Raw genomic sequence first — 17,032 nt, forward strand, 5'->3', positions numbered from 1 at the left:
GGGGGGTGGGTGCAGATCAGATGGGCGGCGGCCAGGGTGGCGACAAATTTCCTTGGACCTGCCTTTCTGAGCAGGGGCTGCTGTAGGACGAGAGAAGTTCTGGGTGCTGTAAAACTAAAGAAAAGTTACGGGTTAGAAAGTCTAATAACTCATGTCTTTATACTTCCCTTTTCCTGGGAATAGTTCACCCTGCAAAGTTAATCTTTAGGATGAAAAAAAAAAACCCACCAAAAAACAACAACAACAAAAAAAACATATTTCATGAGAGTACAGGGGAAGATGATGGGGGCGGGGGAGTGGGTCTAGGACGATAATAGAAAATAAAGGACTAGAGTGTAACAGGAGGGTGGATTGGGTGGGTTCTTTGTCTCACAAATAATGAAGAGGGACACAAGGGTGAGAGCAAAGTGACAGGATTTGTTAGCATAACAGAAAGAAAGCAGAGCTCCTGAAGAAGGAGTCTCAAGAGAGGGATGCCAAGGAGTGTCTGTCGTCCATGGGTTTTTATGGGCTTGATCTTTCCCTATAGATATAGGACTTAGAAAAGAGGCCAATCAACTCTATTTTGCCTTCTTCAGCAAATCTGAAGAAAAGTGATTTCTAAGCCTTAATCAGCACAAGAGTGGGAGTGAAGGTCTGTTGGAGCAAGAGGAAGTACTTTTGAGGGTTGGTCTCTTCTATGGGCTGTTAAGGAGATGTCCTTGTGGCTAGGAATAGTTGGAGTCAGAAATTTGATTTCCCATTTCTGTCTTCCTTCTTTTCTTCTCCAGGCCCATTTTTCTGGCTATCTGTGAGTAGTCTAGTATTTTTTTTTTTTTGTCTGAATACTGAAATGCAACTTTTCACAGAAGAATTTTAACAGGGCTGGGGATGTGGCTCAAGCGGTAGCGCGCTCGCCTGGCATGCGTTCGGCCCGGGGTTCCATCCTCAGCACCACATACAAAACAAAGATGTTGTGTCCGCCGAAAACTAAAAAATAAATATTAAAATTCTCTCTCTCTCTTTAAAAAACAAAAAAGAATTTTAACAAACTATTAGGTAGCTTCAGTCAGAGGTGTTGAAAAACCAGCCTCTACCTCAGAGCAAAGCCTGTCCAAGGAAGGGACATGACCTTTGTCCTTGGAAGGACCCACAGAGCACTCCTAGGCACATTCCCACCCTGCTAAGTTGTTTATCTACAAATGATAGGAAAAGATCTGCTGCGCCAGGTGTCCCTGACTCAGTCAGGCTAGGTGGGGATCCATAGCAACCCCCTAGCGGCTACCAATCAGCATGAGACAGGGAAATACCTGGGATGCCAGATGACCCTCCCAGTAGTTTAAGGTGGTTGATAACGTGTTGGGAAACCATGTAGTTCAGCATGTACACCCCTCTTGGCTTAAACCAATCAGTTCAAATGAATCCCCTTCTTGTAGTAACCAATCACCCCTACCCAACTTGTTCCGGCCAGTGAATGTGCTAATCATGTTTTAGAGTTGTTGTTTGATTCTCCCGCGGTGTGTGATGATTTGCCAAGAGATACTATGATGTATGTGGGGGTCCCTGCCTTCTCCAAAGAATGTATAAAACTGCTGCAAACCCTGGGCTCGGGGCCTCTCAGCGTCACCAGTAGAGGACCAAGCTAGCTCGCAATAAACACCTCTTTGCTGTTTACATCGATCTTGGTCTCTGGTGGTCTTTTGGGGGGTCCCGAATTCGAGCATAACAGTGTCATCTATAGCAAAGCTGTAGACTAATAATATATTGCTTAGCTGTGTGACCTCCAAAATTAAGGATTAATGAGGTGTATGGGGAGAGGGGCTGTTGAATCCAGAGCCTGACCTGTGCTAGGCAAGTACTGAGCTACATCCCCAGCTCTTTTTATTTTGAAACAGGGCTTCTAAGTTACCCAGGCTGGCCTCCAACTTGTAGGCTCCTGCCTCAGCCTCTCAGGTTACTGGAATTACAGCATTGGGCCACCTCACCAGGCTAAAATATGTGATTTTAAAAATCTACTAAAGCAAGTAGAAGGTTTGGGGATGTTGATTAGTGGTAGAACACTTGCCTAGCATGTTAGAGGCCCTGGGTTCAGTTCCCAGAATGCAGGAGTGCACATGTGAGCGTACACACACACACACAAATGGATGGGTCAAAATCACATAGTATGGGTCAGATTCATTCGCTGTGTAACCTCAATTAATTAAATCCATACAATGGCACAGCCATATCTTTCAAAGTACTATCTTGAGGATTAACCCCCCCTTCACAGTATTATCATGAGGATTAAAATTTCCACCCCCTGCCCCCATGATACTGGGAATAAAACCCAGGGCCTCTCAGCAACTAGCATCCAGGTGATTTCTGACACAAAAAGAAGTTCAAGAAGTACTGTTGGGGCATCAGGAAGCCACTGAAGGCATATCCTCAGAAGAGATCAGAGCTTGCAGGGTTTCTGTTTGAGACTAAAAGACTCAGGGTTTACTCCAGTTGAACTGGGCTAACTGGGCTGCGCAAAATAACCACACAAGAGACACAAATACCTTTTTCATTGGGGTCGCTGTGATAGCTCCTCTGACCTTAAAGGTCCACAGGATGAGAGAGAGAGAGAGAGAGAGAGAGAGAGAGAGAGAGAGAGAACGCGCTGACCCCTTTTATTGAGGAGAAGCTATTCAAATGAGGCAGGTTTCAAGGGGCTGAGTCTATCTTCATGATGTACACTGTCAGCAGGTTGACTGACATCTGGGTAGGCCACACCCAAGGGCACAGTAAGAGAAGAGGACACACACAAGGCACTTCCATGGAAGATTCTACCCTAAACAGGGCAAGGGATTATATTACAAAGGAACAAGTGAGCATAGCTTCACCCATGGGGCTGTAGCAAGACACAGTCACTTGAACCTTAGAAGAGTGGGGCAGTCTAGCAGCATGGGTGCCATATCACCCAGCAGGGGAGTTGACTCAGTCACAAGCGAGCTTGGTCTCCCACAAGAGCTGTTTTCTCAGAAGGTAGTTTGAGGTGGGAGGTGAAAGGGGAATGGGGACAGAAAGAGTTCTGACAGGGTATTTCAATAGTTCTGGTAAATGAACTATGAGGACACCAACTGGACAGTGAGATCTGAAGCAGGACCAGTGAGAATGGATGGGACTGATGCAGAAGAGGGAGAAGCCAAAAGTGCCACTAAGGCGACATTTAAATACATTATAAATGTGCTTTATATCTTCTCTTGTTTTCTCAAGAAATAAATCTGAGTTCCCTCTATAAAATGAGGCATTTAAATAGGATGATTTCTGGAGTCTTTTTCAGTTCACATGCCCAGTGAACAGAGCTGCTATCTGCTGAGCAACCTGCTGAGTCTTTGAAACGGACTTTTTGGAGGAGTAGCCAGGGTGATAACTCAGAGCACTGCTTTGCCTCTTTTTGTTCATCCCTACATGCACTGCCTTGAGCTTGAACCTATCATACAAATAGCATCTTAATTTTTGCCTCATTCTCAATGTTTTAGAGGCCCCAGGACCCAGTCAATAAAAAGGCCATAGTGCTGAACTCTCCTATGGAAATCAAAGCAAAAACTATTCAGATATGTATAGGAAAATCCAGTGATGGTCTGATTTTTCTCTAATGACTGTTTTTCTCCTGATACGATTCCTAGGGAAACATCCAATATCTCAGTATTATTTTTTTTTAAAAAAATGTTTATTTTTTAGGTGTAGATGGACACACAATGCCTTTATTTTTTTATGTGGTGCTGAGAATCGAACCTGGGTCCTGCCAGTGCTAGGCGAGCGCTCTACCGCTGAGCCACAATCCCAACCCTCAGTATTATTTTTTAATTCTCCTTTTTCGTTGGGAGGGGAGGGTGCAACCCAGTTTGCTGGTGCTCAGTGAGCAAGGAGGGGGCAATAGTTTGATAGGGTTTTACCTGTGCTTTCTCTAGCAGAAGAGAAGGGATGAAACCTGTAGGCTACTTTTATCTTCTTTAGAAACCTATGTGCCAGGAAGAAAAAGTATTGAGAAATATGATTTTCATAGCCAAATTGGCAGCAGTGAAGTAAATAGTGAAGTTCTACTGTGATAATATTTAGCAAATGGCTACACACAAAATCAACCAAAGATGTCCACATACATGTTATACGGTTTTATACTGTTTGTGTTGAAGAAAATACCCAGAATCTCAACCTAAGAGAAAAGGAACAAGGGAAAGAACACAGACAATCTGTTCCAAACATGGATTTGATTTTATTTAAAGTGGATGAAAAGACCTTCCAAAGAACAGAAGCAGTAATCCAAATGCTCAAAAACCACTCACACCATGGAAATTGAATTTGCACACAGAATGCAATCCAGAAGTTAATAGAAACTAAACTTCTACTTCTTTGGAGTAAATTTAACCAAAAGATCAGAAGATAGAAAACAATAAATGATAACAATAAAGAATTTAATGAATCATGAAAAACTAAATGTATAATCTGATTAAAGAGAGAGAGAGAGAGAGAGAGAGAGAGAGAGAGAGAATCCTTTAGTGTAATTTTCCTTAACTCTCTGCACAAGGAGAGGATTCTGGGTTTTTAAGATTTTTTTTTTTTAATCGGACACAATACCTTTATTTATTTATTTTTCATGTGGTACTGAGAATTGAACCCAGGGCCCCACACTTGCTAGGCGAGTGCTCTACCGCTGAGTCACAACCCCAGCCCCGGTTTTTAAGACCTTTGAATAGGACTTTCCTGGAGGAAATTTGCTTTTGAGCACTGTATAGGGGTCCATTTCTGAAAGAAGCCTAAAATAATTGGAACTCCTTGGCCAGCTCCATGAAGAAGTACCTCAGTGGGAAGGCAGTACGGTGGTGGGATATAGAAATCCTGGAGCAAGTTTACCTGGTTCAAATGCTAGCACTTTCATTTGTTAACTGTGATCTTTGGTAATTTACTTATGCTTTCTATCAGTTTTCTTGGCTATTTTCTCTTTCTTTCTTTCTTCTTCTTCTTCTTTTTTTTTTTCTTTTTGGTCCTGGGGATTGAACCCAGAGCCTTGCACATGCTAGGTAAGCACTCTACCTCCTGAGCTATATCCCCAGTCTAGTTTTCTTGGTTAAAAAAAGGGAACACTAGCCGTGCACGGAAGTGCACACCTGTAATCCCAGTGGCTTGGGAGGCTGAGGCAGAAGGATTGCGAGTTCAAAGCCAGTCTCAGCAACTTAGTGAGACCCTAAGCAACTCATCGAGACCCAATCTCTAAATAAAATACAAAAAAAAAGGTCTGGGATATGGCTCAGTGGCTAAGCCCCCTTGGGTTCAATCCCCAGTACAAAAAAAAAAAAATACTAATTGTACTAATCACACAGATGTAAAGCTCTTATAAGGGTTGTGACAAGGGAAGTACTCAATAAATATTATTACCTGATTGAAAAAAAAACAATGTGTGTTCATGTGTTTCTTTAGGAAAAGAACAAGGTATCTTGCTCACCAGTTTGGGAGAGTGTACAATAAATAACTGGATGATTTGCTATAGTAGCTTTTTTTCTGACTTGGAGAAATATTTAAAAGTAAAATCTTAAATGAGACATATTTCTTGTTGTAGGCTTTTTTTTTTTCTCCAGAGAGAGGATTAGAAAGATTTTAAGAGTGAAAACAAGAATTGGTGAGATTTAGTGAACAGACAACAAATGACTTCATTGGAGCTATAGTTACTGTAAGTGGTAGACAATGGAAACTAAAGTAAGTTTACTTATTGTTAAAAATGGAAGCAGGATAATTCAAAAGTACAACATATTCAGTTGCGGGGGGGATCTGTTCAAAAACATGTAGTAATTCTACGGCAAGGCAAATGCGACCCACGGGGCAGGTTCCCAGGATCAGAGAGGAGCAAGAGTCAAGTTAGGAGCTTGGTTAGGAGTTCAGCCACCAAGAATAGTGGAGTTAAGAAACTCAGTTTTCCAAATGAGTGGTGAGGACTCCAGAAATGGCTTCCTGCTTCCGTCAAAGATTTTAAAAGTATATATCTCTTTGTGGACCTCCTCTAACTTGAGTCAGAAAATAAAAATGTATTAAGCACCAACTGTATTCTATGTTCTATGTCATTAAGAAATACGAGTCTTATTTCACTTATTACCAAAGGTTGCCCAATCTCTGCTCCTGGTCACTTTTCTTGCCATGGGGAAGAAGAGGGGGGCATGTGGCTCTCTAATTTTCCATAAGTAAAGCCTTGTTTTTCCTCTTCTTTTTACAGAAGGCTCTCACCTTTACCAGTGGAGGTTAAAGAGAAAGAAAAGAAATAATTAAAGTACTACCTTAGAGATGGGAATGAAAGAGGATCCAAGGAGTGGGGGCGAATCTCAGTGGCCCTGGGTTCTACCCCCAACTCCATAAAAAAGGAAAGAAAAGGGTCAATCGGTTGCTATAGTACAACGGAAGGATGAGAAGGTTATTTTCAGACCCACCCTTCACCCTCAACCATAATACAAGAATGAGACATACTTTTGCAGCAAAATTATGCAGCTCTTGGGGGCTTCTGCCTTCCATAAAAAGGCTACACTCCAAAGTGATAGACTAGGTTTCTACTCTTATACAAACCACTTCTTGAGATGCAAATTTTTAAAAGGTGTTTCTACAGAAGGATTGCATTAATGTAGCCTTCTAAAATATATCCTTTGAAAGCCTGGGTTAAGACATTCTTCCAGCAGTTTTCTTACTCAATTCCTTTAGCTTTCAGTTCCTCCTTGACACGTTCCAGGTAGTGAGGATCAGGGTAGCCATAACTGCAGAAAGAAAAAACCCTTTTATGCATCATCACAAATGGTTAATATCATCTGCATTTGAGGATTTCCTATTCAGGGTTGTGAACAATTATGGGTGATGTATAACTGTTTTTCAATGTGCAGATGTTTTCTAATTTAGCTAGTAAGTGAGCCTAGCTGTCTGACCAGTATCTGTTTTCCAACCAGGCTTTAAAATTCTCAGTTTATTGTAAGCAGCGATTCTCATACAATTATAATCATATGCTATATTTTACAGGGAGTCGTAAGTTGAAAATTCTAGTAGGATTTTCAACTTGGGCAATTTGAAAAAGTCTCAGGATATTTTTCTTTTTGAATATCAAGGGTCTGAAGTAATCTGAGTTTCATAAACAACAATCAGATTTCCTGTAACGTAGCTTTTACCACCATTAGCCTCTCAAAACTAAAACCAAGAGAGTTTAGCTTCTCTGTGGACTGATGAGAAAAAAAGGACAGAAAGAAAGATGATCTTAAAAGAAAGCAAAGGAACACTTCTAGAACCTACCTTTCAAATAGACATGATGCTCAAATTTAATCAACTTAGATACCATTCACCTTGGTTCTGAAACCCTCTTCCCTTGGATGCAAAATTTAATAACTAATATTTGTAGTTGGCAGGGTAGGTGGTTATAGGGACCAGTCTTTCTCTCTTTGAAATTATCATCCCAGATTAGCATTTCTCATAATACTAGGATACCAGTGCTATAAAATCTCCTTATATCCACATCCTCAAATTGCTGTATTTTACAACCTCTATACTTTGTTTAGGAACCACTATATTTCAAAAGGTTCTCACTTTTCTGGTCCTCCGTACCGGGATGTTTTGTGATGTATATCATTCCATGTAATGACATTTGAGATTCCTGATGTTCGAGATTGCCCCACTGTGAAAATCAGCTTTTGTTCAAAGGCTTTTGAAAGTAGTTCCAAAACCTTCTTTCCTTCCTTATTATCAGGCAAGTATGCAATTCGCTGTATTCCATAATAAGGCTTTCCTGGGTTTGGATGCTTGTTCTGTATAAAGACAAAAAAATGTCAGGCAAAAACAGTCCCCTGTCTAAATTTTACTATATGCATAGATATGTTCATTTGTAGAGAGAGCAAATAAAAAATCAAGAAAAGCATTAAAGTGTTACTTATATTCCTAATAATTTATATTTCTCCTCTTTCAACTTCCTGACTCCTACTATCCTAACACATATTCTCCATTCATCCTTTGTTGATCTTAAGAAATATACATGTAGGGCTAGGTGTAACGTAGCTTTTACCACCATTAGCCTCCTTGAATGAAGGTGAAGCTGCTTTTGAATTATTACTATCAGTGTCCATGGGTGTTTCATGATCTTTGTTCAATTTCTCTCCAGCTGACAGAGACAGGTCCCCACTCTTTAAGACATATTGTTTTGCCTCTGCAACGTGATTTGGCAAACCAGTCAAAGTCATTGCCTCTTGACTCAGCACAAAGTGTATATGTAATCTTAGCAGCTCAGGAGGCTGAGGCAGAAGAACCACAAGTTCAAAGCCAGCCTCAGCAACTTAGCGAGAGCCTGTCTCTAAATAAAAAATAAAAAGGACTGGAGGTGTAGCTTAGTGGTTAAGCACCCCTGAGTTCAATCCCCAGTACCAAAAAAGAAAGAAAGAAAAAAAGAAAATCACGTAGGGCTAGAGGTATGGTTCAGTGGTAGAGCACCTCCTTTGGATGCATGAAGTCCTGGGTTTGATCCCCAACACTGCCAAATGACATGCAAAACAATTCAAAACAAAATAAAAACCCATAAAAATGTGTAAGGAGAAAAAGAAAAATTAAAAATAAAAAGACATGAAAGCTCTACATTATATGCAGATGAAGTGACCTTCTTCACTATTTCTGTCCCTTGCACATGACCATGAAATAATTCCCTGGGAAATCCATTGTCAAATAGGCAAGAGGATAATCACTCAACGTAGTGGAAAGAAACCCAGGGACCCCAGAAACACTTACCGTTTGTATGCCTCCTGACATATCATATGTAATGACAATGGTGCCACAGGTTGGATAACCCGGAAGTGACTCTTTTACAGTTTTATGAATCATGGTTCCTTCTGGTTGATTCCCTTTCTGGACACCATAAGAAGTCTGACACACGGGGCAGACAGGTTTATAAGACATGGCTTCAATGATACAACACCTACAGAATTCGTGCTTGCACTTTGGTAGTACGTGTTTGTCACTAATGGTGTCCATGCAGATGACACAGGTGTCCTTTTCCTTCTTATCTGCTTCGGAGGCCACAGAACTTGCAGAGTCCTTGAATGAAGGCGAAGCTGCTTTTGAATTATTACCATCAGTGTCCATGGGTGTTTCATGATCTTTGTTCAATTTCTCTCCAGCTGACAGAGACAGGTCCCCACCCTTTAAGACATATTGTTTTGCCTCTGCAACGTGATTTGGCAAACCAGTCAAAGTCATTGTCTCTCGACTCAGCACAAAGTGTATATCTGGATGCCTCTTTCTAAAGTCATCAGCAAACTTAGTCCCACGTAAGTGCTGTTTCTCCTTGCCCAAAGTTTTCAGTAAAAGGACTTCTTTCGTCAACTGACAGGTGGCATGTTGAAAGGCATCGATGAAACTTGCATAAGCATGCACAGACAGATCTATCTCCTTATCCTTTGGATCAAACAGAATGCAGGTTTTCTGACCTTTCTCCCTAACTTTACTATGACTATTGTACTTTTGCTCTATCTCTACTATCTTTTTGAGTAACTGAGCTTCTAGAAGCTTATAGTGAGCAGTGTCAATCTCAATTGTGTTCTTCATGCAACTGGGAGCAAATATTTTCACAGGTTTCAAGACAAGAAATTCGGAAATTTTTTGATTGGCAGCTGAAATGTCATCTTGGGTCCCAAGGAGAGTGAGCACTCCTCCTTGCTCCTTTATCAGGAGCTTTGGAAATCTGTGACTCAACTCCTGTGTGATGTTATTTGCCCACTTCCTATCTTCTAAAAAGACACGTTCTTGCTTCAGAGATTCAATGGTCTTCTGAAAGTCGCTGACAAAAGACTCACGAGCTGCTTCTATGTCCTCTGAATGGCTGGAGGTAAAGTCTAAATAGACTGTATTGGGAGGGATATCTTGAATTTTAGTGTTTACACCAAATCTTTTCTCTATTGAGTCTATTTTACCAGGACAGGTATATCTGAAGTATTCAAAGAAATGCAAGGGAATTTCAAAATGGCTGCCTTTTTCTTCTGACCTGGGTTTTGGTTCAGAAGGAAAAAAGCAGCTGTCACAGTCCTGCTGGTCAAGTGGTTTCCTCTCCATGGTAGAAGGGGAAGATTCCTGATTCCTCTCATTCTCCAGGAGCTGCTCACTTAAGAAGTGATATATTTTCTCAATATCTCTGAAATCACCACACACCTTCTCAATTCCATTGTCACCCTCCAACTTTTTGACTCTGGGGCAGAGAGTGGTTACATGTGCCCTCTGCTCTTTGGAGAACAGGTCACAGTTCAGATCGGCTGTCACAGTAAGAAAGATCTGAAAAATTCAAAGGAACAGGAACAAATAAAATATCTCAGACTCCCAGGCCCCCAGTAGAACGCAGCATTCTTCAGAATGCCCTGAGACTACAGAAACAACCACTAAGCCTTTCCTTATGGGGGGCCACCTGTTCAAATCCTTTAAGAGAATGCAGTATACTACAGCCTAGAGGGTCTCAGGCCTGTCTGCATGTTAGAATCACCTGGGAACTTCAAAAAGTGAAAGAGAGAAAGAAAGAGTGGGAAGGAAGGAGAAAGGGCCAGTGGGCCAGGGCTCAGGCTCATCTCCAGAGATTCATGTAAATGGTCTACAGGGGAGCCTGGGATTGAACATTTTTTAAAAGCTCTATGTTACAAAAGAACTGGGTTTTAAAGCTGCCCCTGTCTGACCTTGAGGAATGACAGTAGAGAGAGGCATTTCTGTTCTCTGGATAAGTTGCTGTGGTCCTCACAAAATAGTCTGTGAAAGGAGTCACAAATCTGAGGATAATTTTTTTTCTTATTACTATATTTTTCTCTTATTTACCCTTCCTCTTTAAAAAATAAACACTCTATATGTGTAATATGAAGCAAATTGCATTCTGTCATCATGTATAACAAATTAGGATAAATAAATAATTTAATAAAAAATAATTAAAAAAAAACAAAGAGTTGGGCATGGTAGCACATGCCTATAACCTTAGCGACTCTGGTGGCTGAGGCTCCAGGAGGATCGCAAGTTCAAGGCCAGCCTTATTGACTTAGTGGGACCCTGACTCAAAAAAAAAAAAAAAAAATAGGGCTGGGGATGTAGCTTAGTGGTAAAGCGCTCCTGAGGTCAATCCCAGTACCAAATAACAACAACAATAAATAAAACACAAACCAACAAAATTAAACATTTGACTTCCCACAGAGTTGCTAGGCCCTTCCTAAACTTTGACCTTTTAGAAGCTCAATTATAAAAAAGATATTCTAGTTTACAATAAAAAGGACAGAGGTGAATGAAATGTAGTAGAAAAGCAAAATTTCTAATGTTTTGTTCCCCCTTGAGGTCTCTGCACATGCTCTTTTCTTTGCATGGAACATTATTCCTCTAGATCTCCAAAATGTTTCCTGAATCTCCTGTTCTTATATGTCTATGGGAACCATCCAGAGTCCAGGCCATTATCATCCTCCACCTGGCCCATTGCAACTTTTCCTAACTGGGCTCTGACTTTCTATTCTAGCCCTTCCTGCACATGTATTTCCACACACAGCAGCCAGATCGATCCCTTAGAAATGTAAACGAAAATGCCCACTCCCCTGGATCAAAACCATCTGATGACTCTCCTGACATTTAACTTGAAATCTGATGTCCTTATCATCATCCCCTAAATACCTGACCTCTCTTGAGTTGCCAGCACTCCTTCCCTAGCTCACTGTCTTCCCCTACTCTATCTTTTTTGTAGCTTGAGAGTTCAGGATGTAAGCTTTTGTGGGGCCTGTGCACATGTGCATCCCTTGGCCAAGGCCTAGAATGTTCTTCCTCCAGAAACCCACTCATCTAGCTCCCTTACTTCAATCATGTCTGTTCAGATGACTCTATCTGAGTGGTTCTTCTTGACATCCTGTGTCAAATAGGGTTTCTTTCATTAATCCTGCTTTACTCTTCTTTCCAAAACTTACAGGCATTTTATTACATTTCTATTTGTTTACATTGTTGGTTCCTCTCACTTAAAGGTAAGTGGTGTGTGGGCAAAGTCTCTGTGTGCCTGGCTGTGTCCCCAGCCCCTATTACAGTGCCTGGCACATAGCAGTCAGTCAGTATCTATTTGTGGAATGAATTCTTGCATGGCTGACTCCTCATTATGTCTCATGCCAAATACCTCCTCCACAGAAGAGTTGGCTCTGACTTCTGGTCATAAGTAGAACCATCTTCACCATTCCCTTTCTTGCCTTGGCCCTGTTCTCTCTGAGGCAAAAGCTTATTTTATTTTCTTAGCAGGTCTCAAGCCTCTGAATTTTTTTTTTCCAGGTTTTTACTTGCTTATTGTTTTTCTGTGCACCTCTCCACCCCAGTACCAGCTGCATGAGAGCAGGGACCTTGTCTGCGGTGTTCATCTCTCTGTCCTAGTGCTTAAACCAGTGCCTGACTCATTATTAGTCCCCAGCACTGTCTGCTGGGACAAAAAGGCAGTAGGTGTGGTAACCATGGGGGCAGCTGCTTTTTCCAACACTCACCTTTTGGACATAGGAGTCGACATTATTAGGAACAGGACCTTTATTTGGATGTTTCTCCCCAGACTGTGCTTCAGCTTGTGACTGTGTCAGTGAAGAACTTCCAGGTTTTGTTTTCTCTTCTGGCTTCTTAGTGGTATCCAGAAAAATGGGCACAGGTTTCTCATCAATCGAGATGTGGTGATCTCCTTTTTTCAACACTCCCTCCTTAGCTTCAGTGGAGACATTAAACATACATTCACAGGACAGATTTCAAATAGCCCTTGGAATTCCCTGAAAATTGGTTTTGGGAACCCCCAAAGATACCCAAATCCATGGATGCTCAAGTCCCTTATGTAAAATGGTGTAATACTTCCATAAGTATTAAATACTTTAAATCATCTCAGATTACTTATAATACCCAATGCAATGTAAATCTATGTAAATAGTTGTCTTACTATATTGTCCAGGGAATAATGACAGAAAAAATGTACATGTCCAGTACAGATGCTATTTTTTTTCCTGTAATTAAGACAGTTTCCATCCCTGGTTGGTTGAATCCACGGATACAGAACCAACAGCCACAGAAGGCCTGACAGTAATCCCATTATTCTTGCATTTATACCCTGCCCAGTACCTCACTGTAAGACTGTTCCCTGCATGCTGGAATAGCAGTTTGGTGGGGAAATAGGGGGAGCTATTCAGAACTCTGAAGTGGACAGCTTACATTTTACAATAAAAATGAATGCTTAATGATAATGGAACATCATCGGCCCATTTAAATCATGTTTCCAGTCCGCCTTTCAATGATATGGAATAATAGTCATTAAATAATTAAGTTTTTTTTTTTTTAAAGCAGGAATCCAAAGTTTCTCCTCAGATTGTTAGAAATGCATATGTTTGCTGACATTCATAGGAAACGGCTGGAGAGAGATACATCAAAATGTTCCCATTGTTTATCTCCACATAGTTTTCTTTTTTTGCTCTTTTCTATAGGGAGCATCTATTACTTTTGTAAACCTCAAAAGTCAGTCAATTGAATCATTATTTACAACATAAAACTGCAATGCTTAAACAACAAGGACAACAACTGCCAGGAACCTGAGGAGGGAAGGGGCAGTACTTATATTTCTGTGGCAATTGAAAAAATATGTCAGTTCAGAAAAGCACTAGAAAGTACCATCCTTGAGGTAGTCAACCCGGATCAGGGACTGGTCACATCTGGGACTCTAACCTCCACTGTGGGGTTGCAGGAGATGCTGGCAACAGGAACTCCGGCTTCTTGCCCCCCTCAAGGACAGCTCCATACTTTTTCCTGCGCGCTCCCCTAGGTCAGACTGAATTGGGTCGCCCTGGAAACCCGCGGCGCTGCGCCCCCCACCCCCGGGACGGCCTTGGCACCTCCGCTGCCCGCAGCTCACCTGCCCTTTCTCTGAACTCCACCCGGAAAAGTGTCCGGGGCGCTCGGGCCGACCGGCCGGACCGTGCACTCCCCGCCGCCCGAGAGCCGGCTCTGGAAGTAGCTTTCCAGTTTCCTGTGCAGCCGGGGCATGGACTGGGACACCCGCACGAGCAGCGGCGACGGCGGGCAGGGGCTGGAGGCCATGGCGCTCGGCGTGCGGCTCGAGTGGGGCTCCGGGACGCTTCTGTGCCGGACGGGGCAAAGGCGCCTCCCGCCCCGCCGACTGGGGCCTCAAAGTTTCAGTTTCGCTTCTTTGGAAGTCCCTCCCTGTTCCCAGCAGAGCCGCCTCCCCTCTGGTCTGTGCAGTCCGCCCCACAGCCAGCGTCGGGTAAGTGGGTCCCGTCCCTGGGGGTCCGCTCTCCTGCAGGCTGAGCGAAGGTGGGCGAGGACGGGGGTCCCCGGGCCAGGCGTCCCCAGGTTAGGATGTAAGCCAGGCAGGGAAAATAAGTTTCTCTTGTGTTTCTGTTCTTTTAAACCATTGTTGTTATTGCTGTTTGCCACAAGATGTAATTCGCATTCCGAGTTCACGTTATACTTAACCCAATTTAAAAAAAAAAAAAGTTTTTAGTTTGTGTACCCGCATTGTTACCTGCGACGTGCTCCGTGCCAGCAGCTCTGTCCTGTAGACAGGCACTTTTCTGCCCTCTTCCCTTGAGTTGGCCAACAGTACGGAATGGTTTTCGCCCTGTGCAGGAGGTGTAAGAGGCCCCTTAGCTGAAGGGCTGCAAAGGGAGGCAGACCTGTGAACAAGGAAGCAAATCTCTGAAGACCTCCAAGTGAAAGTTTTGAGCGGAATTGGACACTCTCTAAAAGTGTTGAGTGGGGGGCTAGGGAGGGGAGAGAAAGGGAGTGCATCTGGGACCAGGAGTGCTGTGGTCTGAAACACAGAGAGGGCCCTGGGACCTGGAAGGGGAGGAGATGGACAGGGACATGCAAAAGGAGGGGCCTGCTCAGATCTGTGCTGTTCAATAGAAATATAAAGGGAGTCACATGTTAATTGTAAAATTCTTCATCATATTATTAAACATTTAAAGAAACAGGTGAAATTGATTTTACTGCTGCTATTTAATATATTCAAACTAATTATTTCAGCATATAATGGGATAATTTATGATCTCTTTGGTCATTCTAAGTCTTTGCCATCCAGTGTTTTTCTTTTATTTACTTCACATTTCATTTCAGACTAACCACATGTCCAGTGTTTGATAACTACATGTGCCTAATGGTCTACCTTGAACAGCACATGTCTAGATGGTGAAAGGTCTTGATGATAGAAATGGAAGAGCTGGAAACAAAGGAAGCCAAAAACTGATGAGTCAGATTGGTATCTTAGAAAGAAGGAGCTGACAACATTGCAAAGAACACATTTCCAACCAGGGATGAATGGAGGTAGAGAGGCCAGAGATGAGATTTTTGCATGTGGAAATGACTAGAAATGGCTGGTCTTCATGGACAGCAATTTGGCACTACTATCAGAATTATAATTGCATATGCCGTATTTTTTTCAGTACCACATCCAAGAATTTGTCCCATTGATATATTAGCCCTTATGTGTTAAGCAACCTAGGTACAAAATTGTTCTTTTTTAAAAAAAAATTTTAGTTTTAGATGGACACAATATCTTTATTTTGTTTTTATGTGGTGCTGAGAATCAAACCCAGTGTCTCATGCATGCTAGGCAAGTGCACTACCACTTGAACCACATTCCCAGCCCTCAAAATTGTTCTTTATAGGCTTCTTTACAGTAGCTTAAGACTGGGAACTCCTTAAATGTCCATGAATGGGGAACAGCATTAAATAACTTATAGTTAAATAACTTACAGTATTTCTATTCAATGGAATACAATAAATAGTGAAAAAAAATGAGGTCCATCTCAATGTGCTACTGTGAACAGATCTCTGGCACATATTAAGTGGAGAAGGTAAAATGTAGAAGAGTGTGTATTAGATGCTACCTTTTGTGTAGAGATGTCCCAAGAAGGATATAAGAGAGGTTGATTACCTTGGAGGGTGTTTCTTGAGGGAGGTAAGAGAGGACCTTCTACAGTTTTTGCACCATGTAAATACATAAATGTAATATGTATTCAGACAATCAAATGTAAAGTTAGATAGTGCATTTGAATCTTTGGAAAGAGTATACTGCCATAACTCAGGCAAGAGGTTCTGAGACCCTAAAGTGCAGCAATATCAGGAAATAAGAAAGTTAGGGACATATTTGAGAGGAACTTAGGTGGTCAGGACCCAGAGAGAGATTGGATATAGGACAAAAGAGGAGATTTAAGGATAATTCTTCGATTTCTGATTTGAGTGGGCAAATGGCATATTATTTGCTGAGCTGTGGAATCTAGGAGATAAAGCATGGATTTTTTGCGGGGGAGTGGGGAGGAGGATATAATGGTCAATTCTTGTAGAAACTGTATTTGAGGGGAATATGGGACATCCAGATAGAGTTGCAGGAGAGTAGTAGCCTAGAAATACAGATATGGGAGTTGTATTTACAGTTGGTGAGTTGAAGCCCTGAAGTAGATGAGATTACTACCTGGGGAATATGTAGAATAAAGAAGTGTCTCTTAGACAGAATCTTGAGGCCAGGTGGGGTGGTGTATACCTGTAACCCCAGCAGCTCCAGAAGTGGAGGCAGGAAGTTTGCAAGTTCAAAGCCAGCCTCAGCAACAGGGAGGCACTAACAACTCAGTGAGACCCTGTCTCTAAATAAAATACAAAAAAAGACTGGGGATGTGGCTCAGTGGTTAAGTGATTTGGATTCGATTAAAGAGTGAGGGGAGGATGCTGGAAGTGAATTCAGGGAAAGGTCTATAAAGGCATAGGGACAAAAAAAATACAAAGAGTCAAGAGGGCATAGGAAAAGCTAATAAAGCAGAGTTTCAGGAATCAAAGAATGAAATGCTATAGAAGGGGTCACGCAAAGACTAGGATAGAAGATAGTGCGCCATGGGTTAACCACATGGAGAACACTGACAGTTTCAGAGGAGTACTGGGGTTGAGATGGGGAGTCAGACTATGGTGAACTGAGTGGGCGGGATGACAGGACAATCAACTACTCTTTGCAGAAGTTTGACTGCCAATGAGGGACAGAAATACCATAGGAAAGGACAGAAGGAAT

General features: G+C 42.0%; 2 protein-coding genes across 2 annotated transcripts in view; one reads left to right on the forward strand and one right to left on the reverse strand.

The window, feature by feature from the left end:
• Window positions 1-4,196: 4,196 nt before the first annotated feature.
• Window positions 4,197-14,159, reverse strand: Dtx3l (deltex E3 ubiquitin ligase 3L). The gene is given in 6 exon segments (XM_015486867.2): window positions 4,197-6,734; window positions 7,549-7,766; window positions 8,734-10,269; window positions 12,471-12,679; window positions 13,868-13,895; window positions 13,897-14,159. Coding segments are annotated over 6 exon segments (2,217 nt in total). The 5' UTR covers window positions 14,053-14,159; the 3' UTR covers window positions 4,197-6,664.
• Parp9 (poly(ADP-ribose) polymerase family member 9) overlaps window positions 14,098-17,032 on the forward strand; it is a 34,962-nt gene continuing 32,027 nt past the window's right edge. Inside the window, exon 1 of the mRNA XM_048794483.1 lies at window positions 14,098-14,236. The gene's annotated coding sequence lies outside the window, so the exon portion shown is untranslated. The remainder of the gene's footprint in view (window positions 14,237-17,032) is intronic.

This window comes from Marmota marmota, unplaced genomic scaffold (genome assembly GCF_001458135.2).
Source record: "Marmota marmota marmota unplaced genomic scaffold, marMar, whole genome shotgun sequence".
In the NCBI taxonomy this organism is placed as follows: domain Eukaryota; kingdom Metazoa; phylum Chordata; class Mammalia; order Rodentia; family Sciuridae; genus Marmota; species Marmota marmota.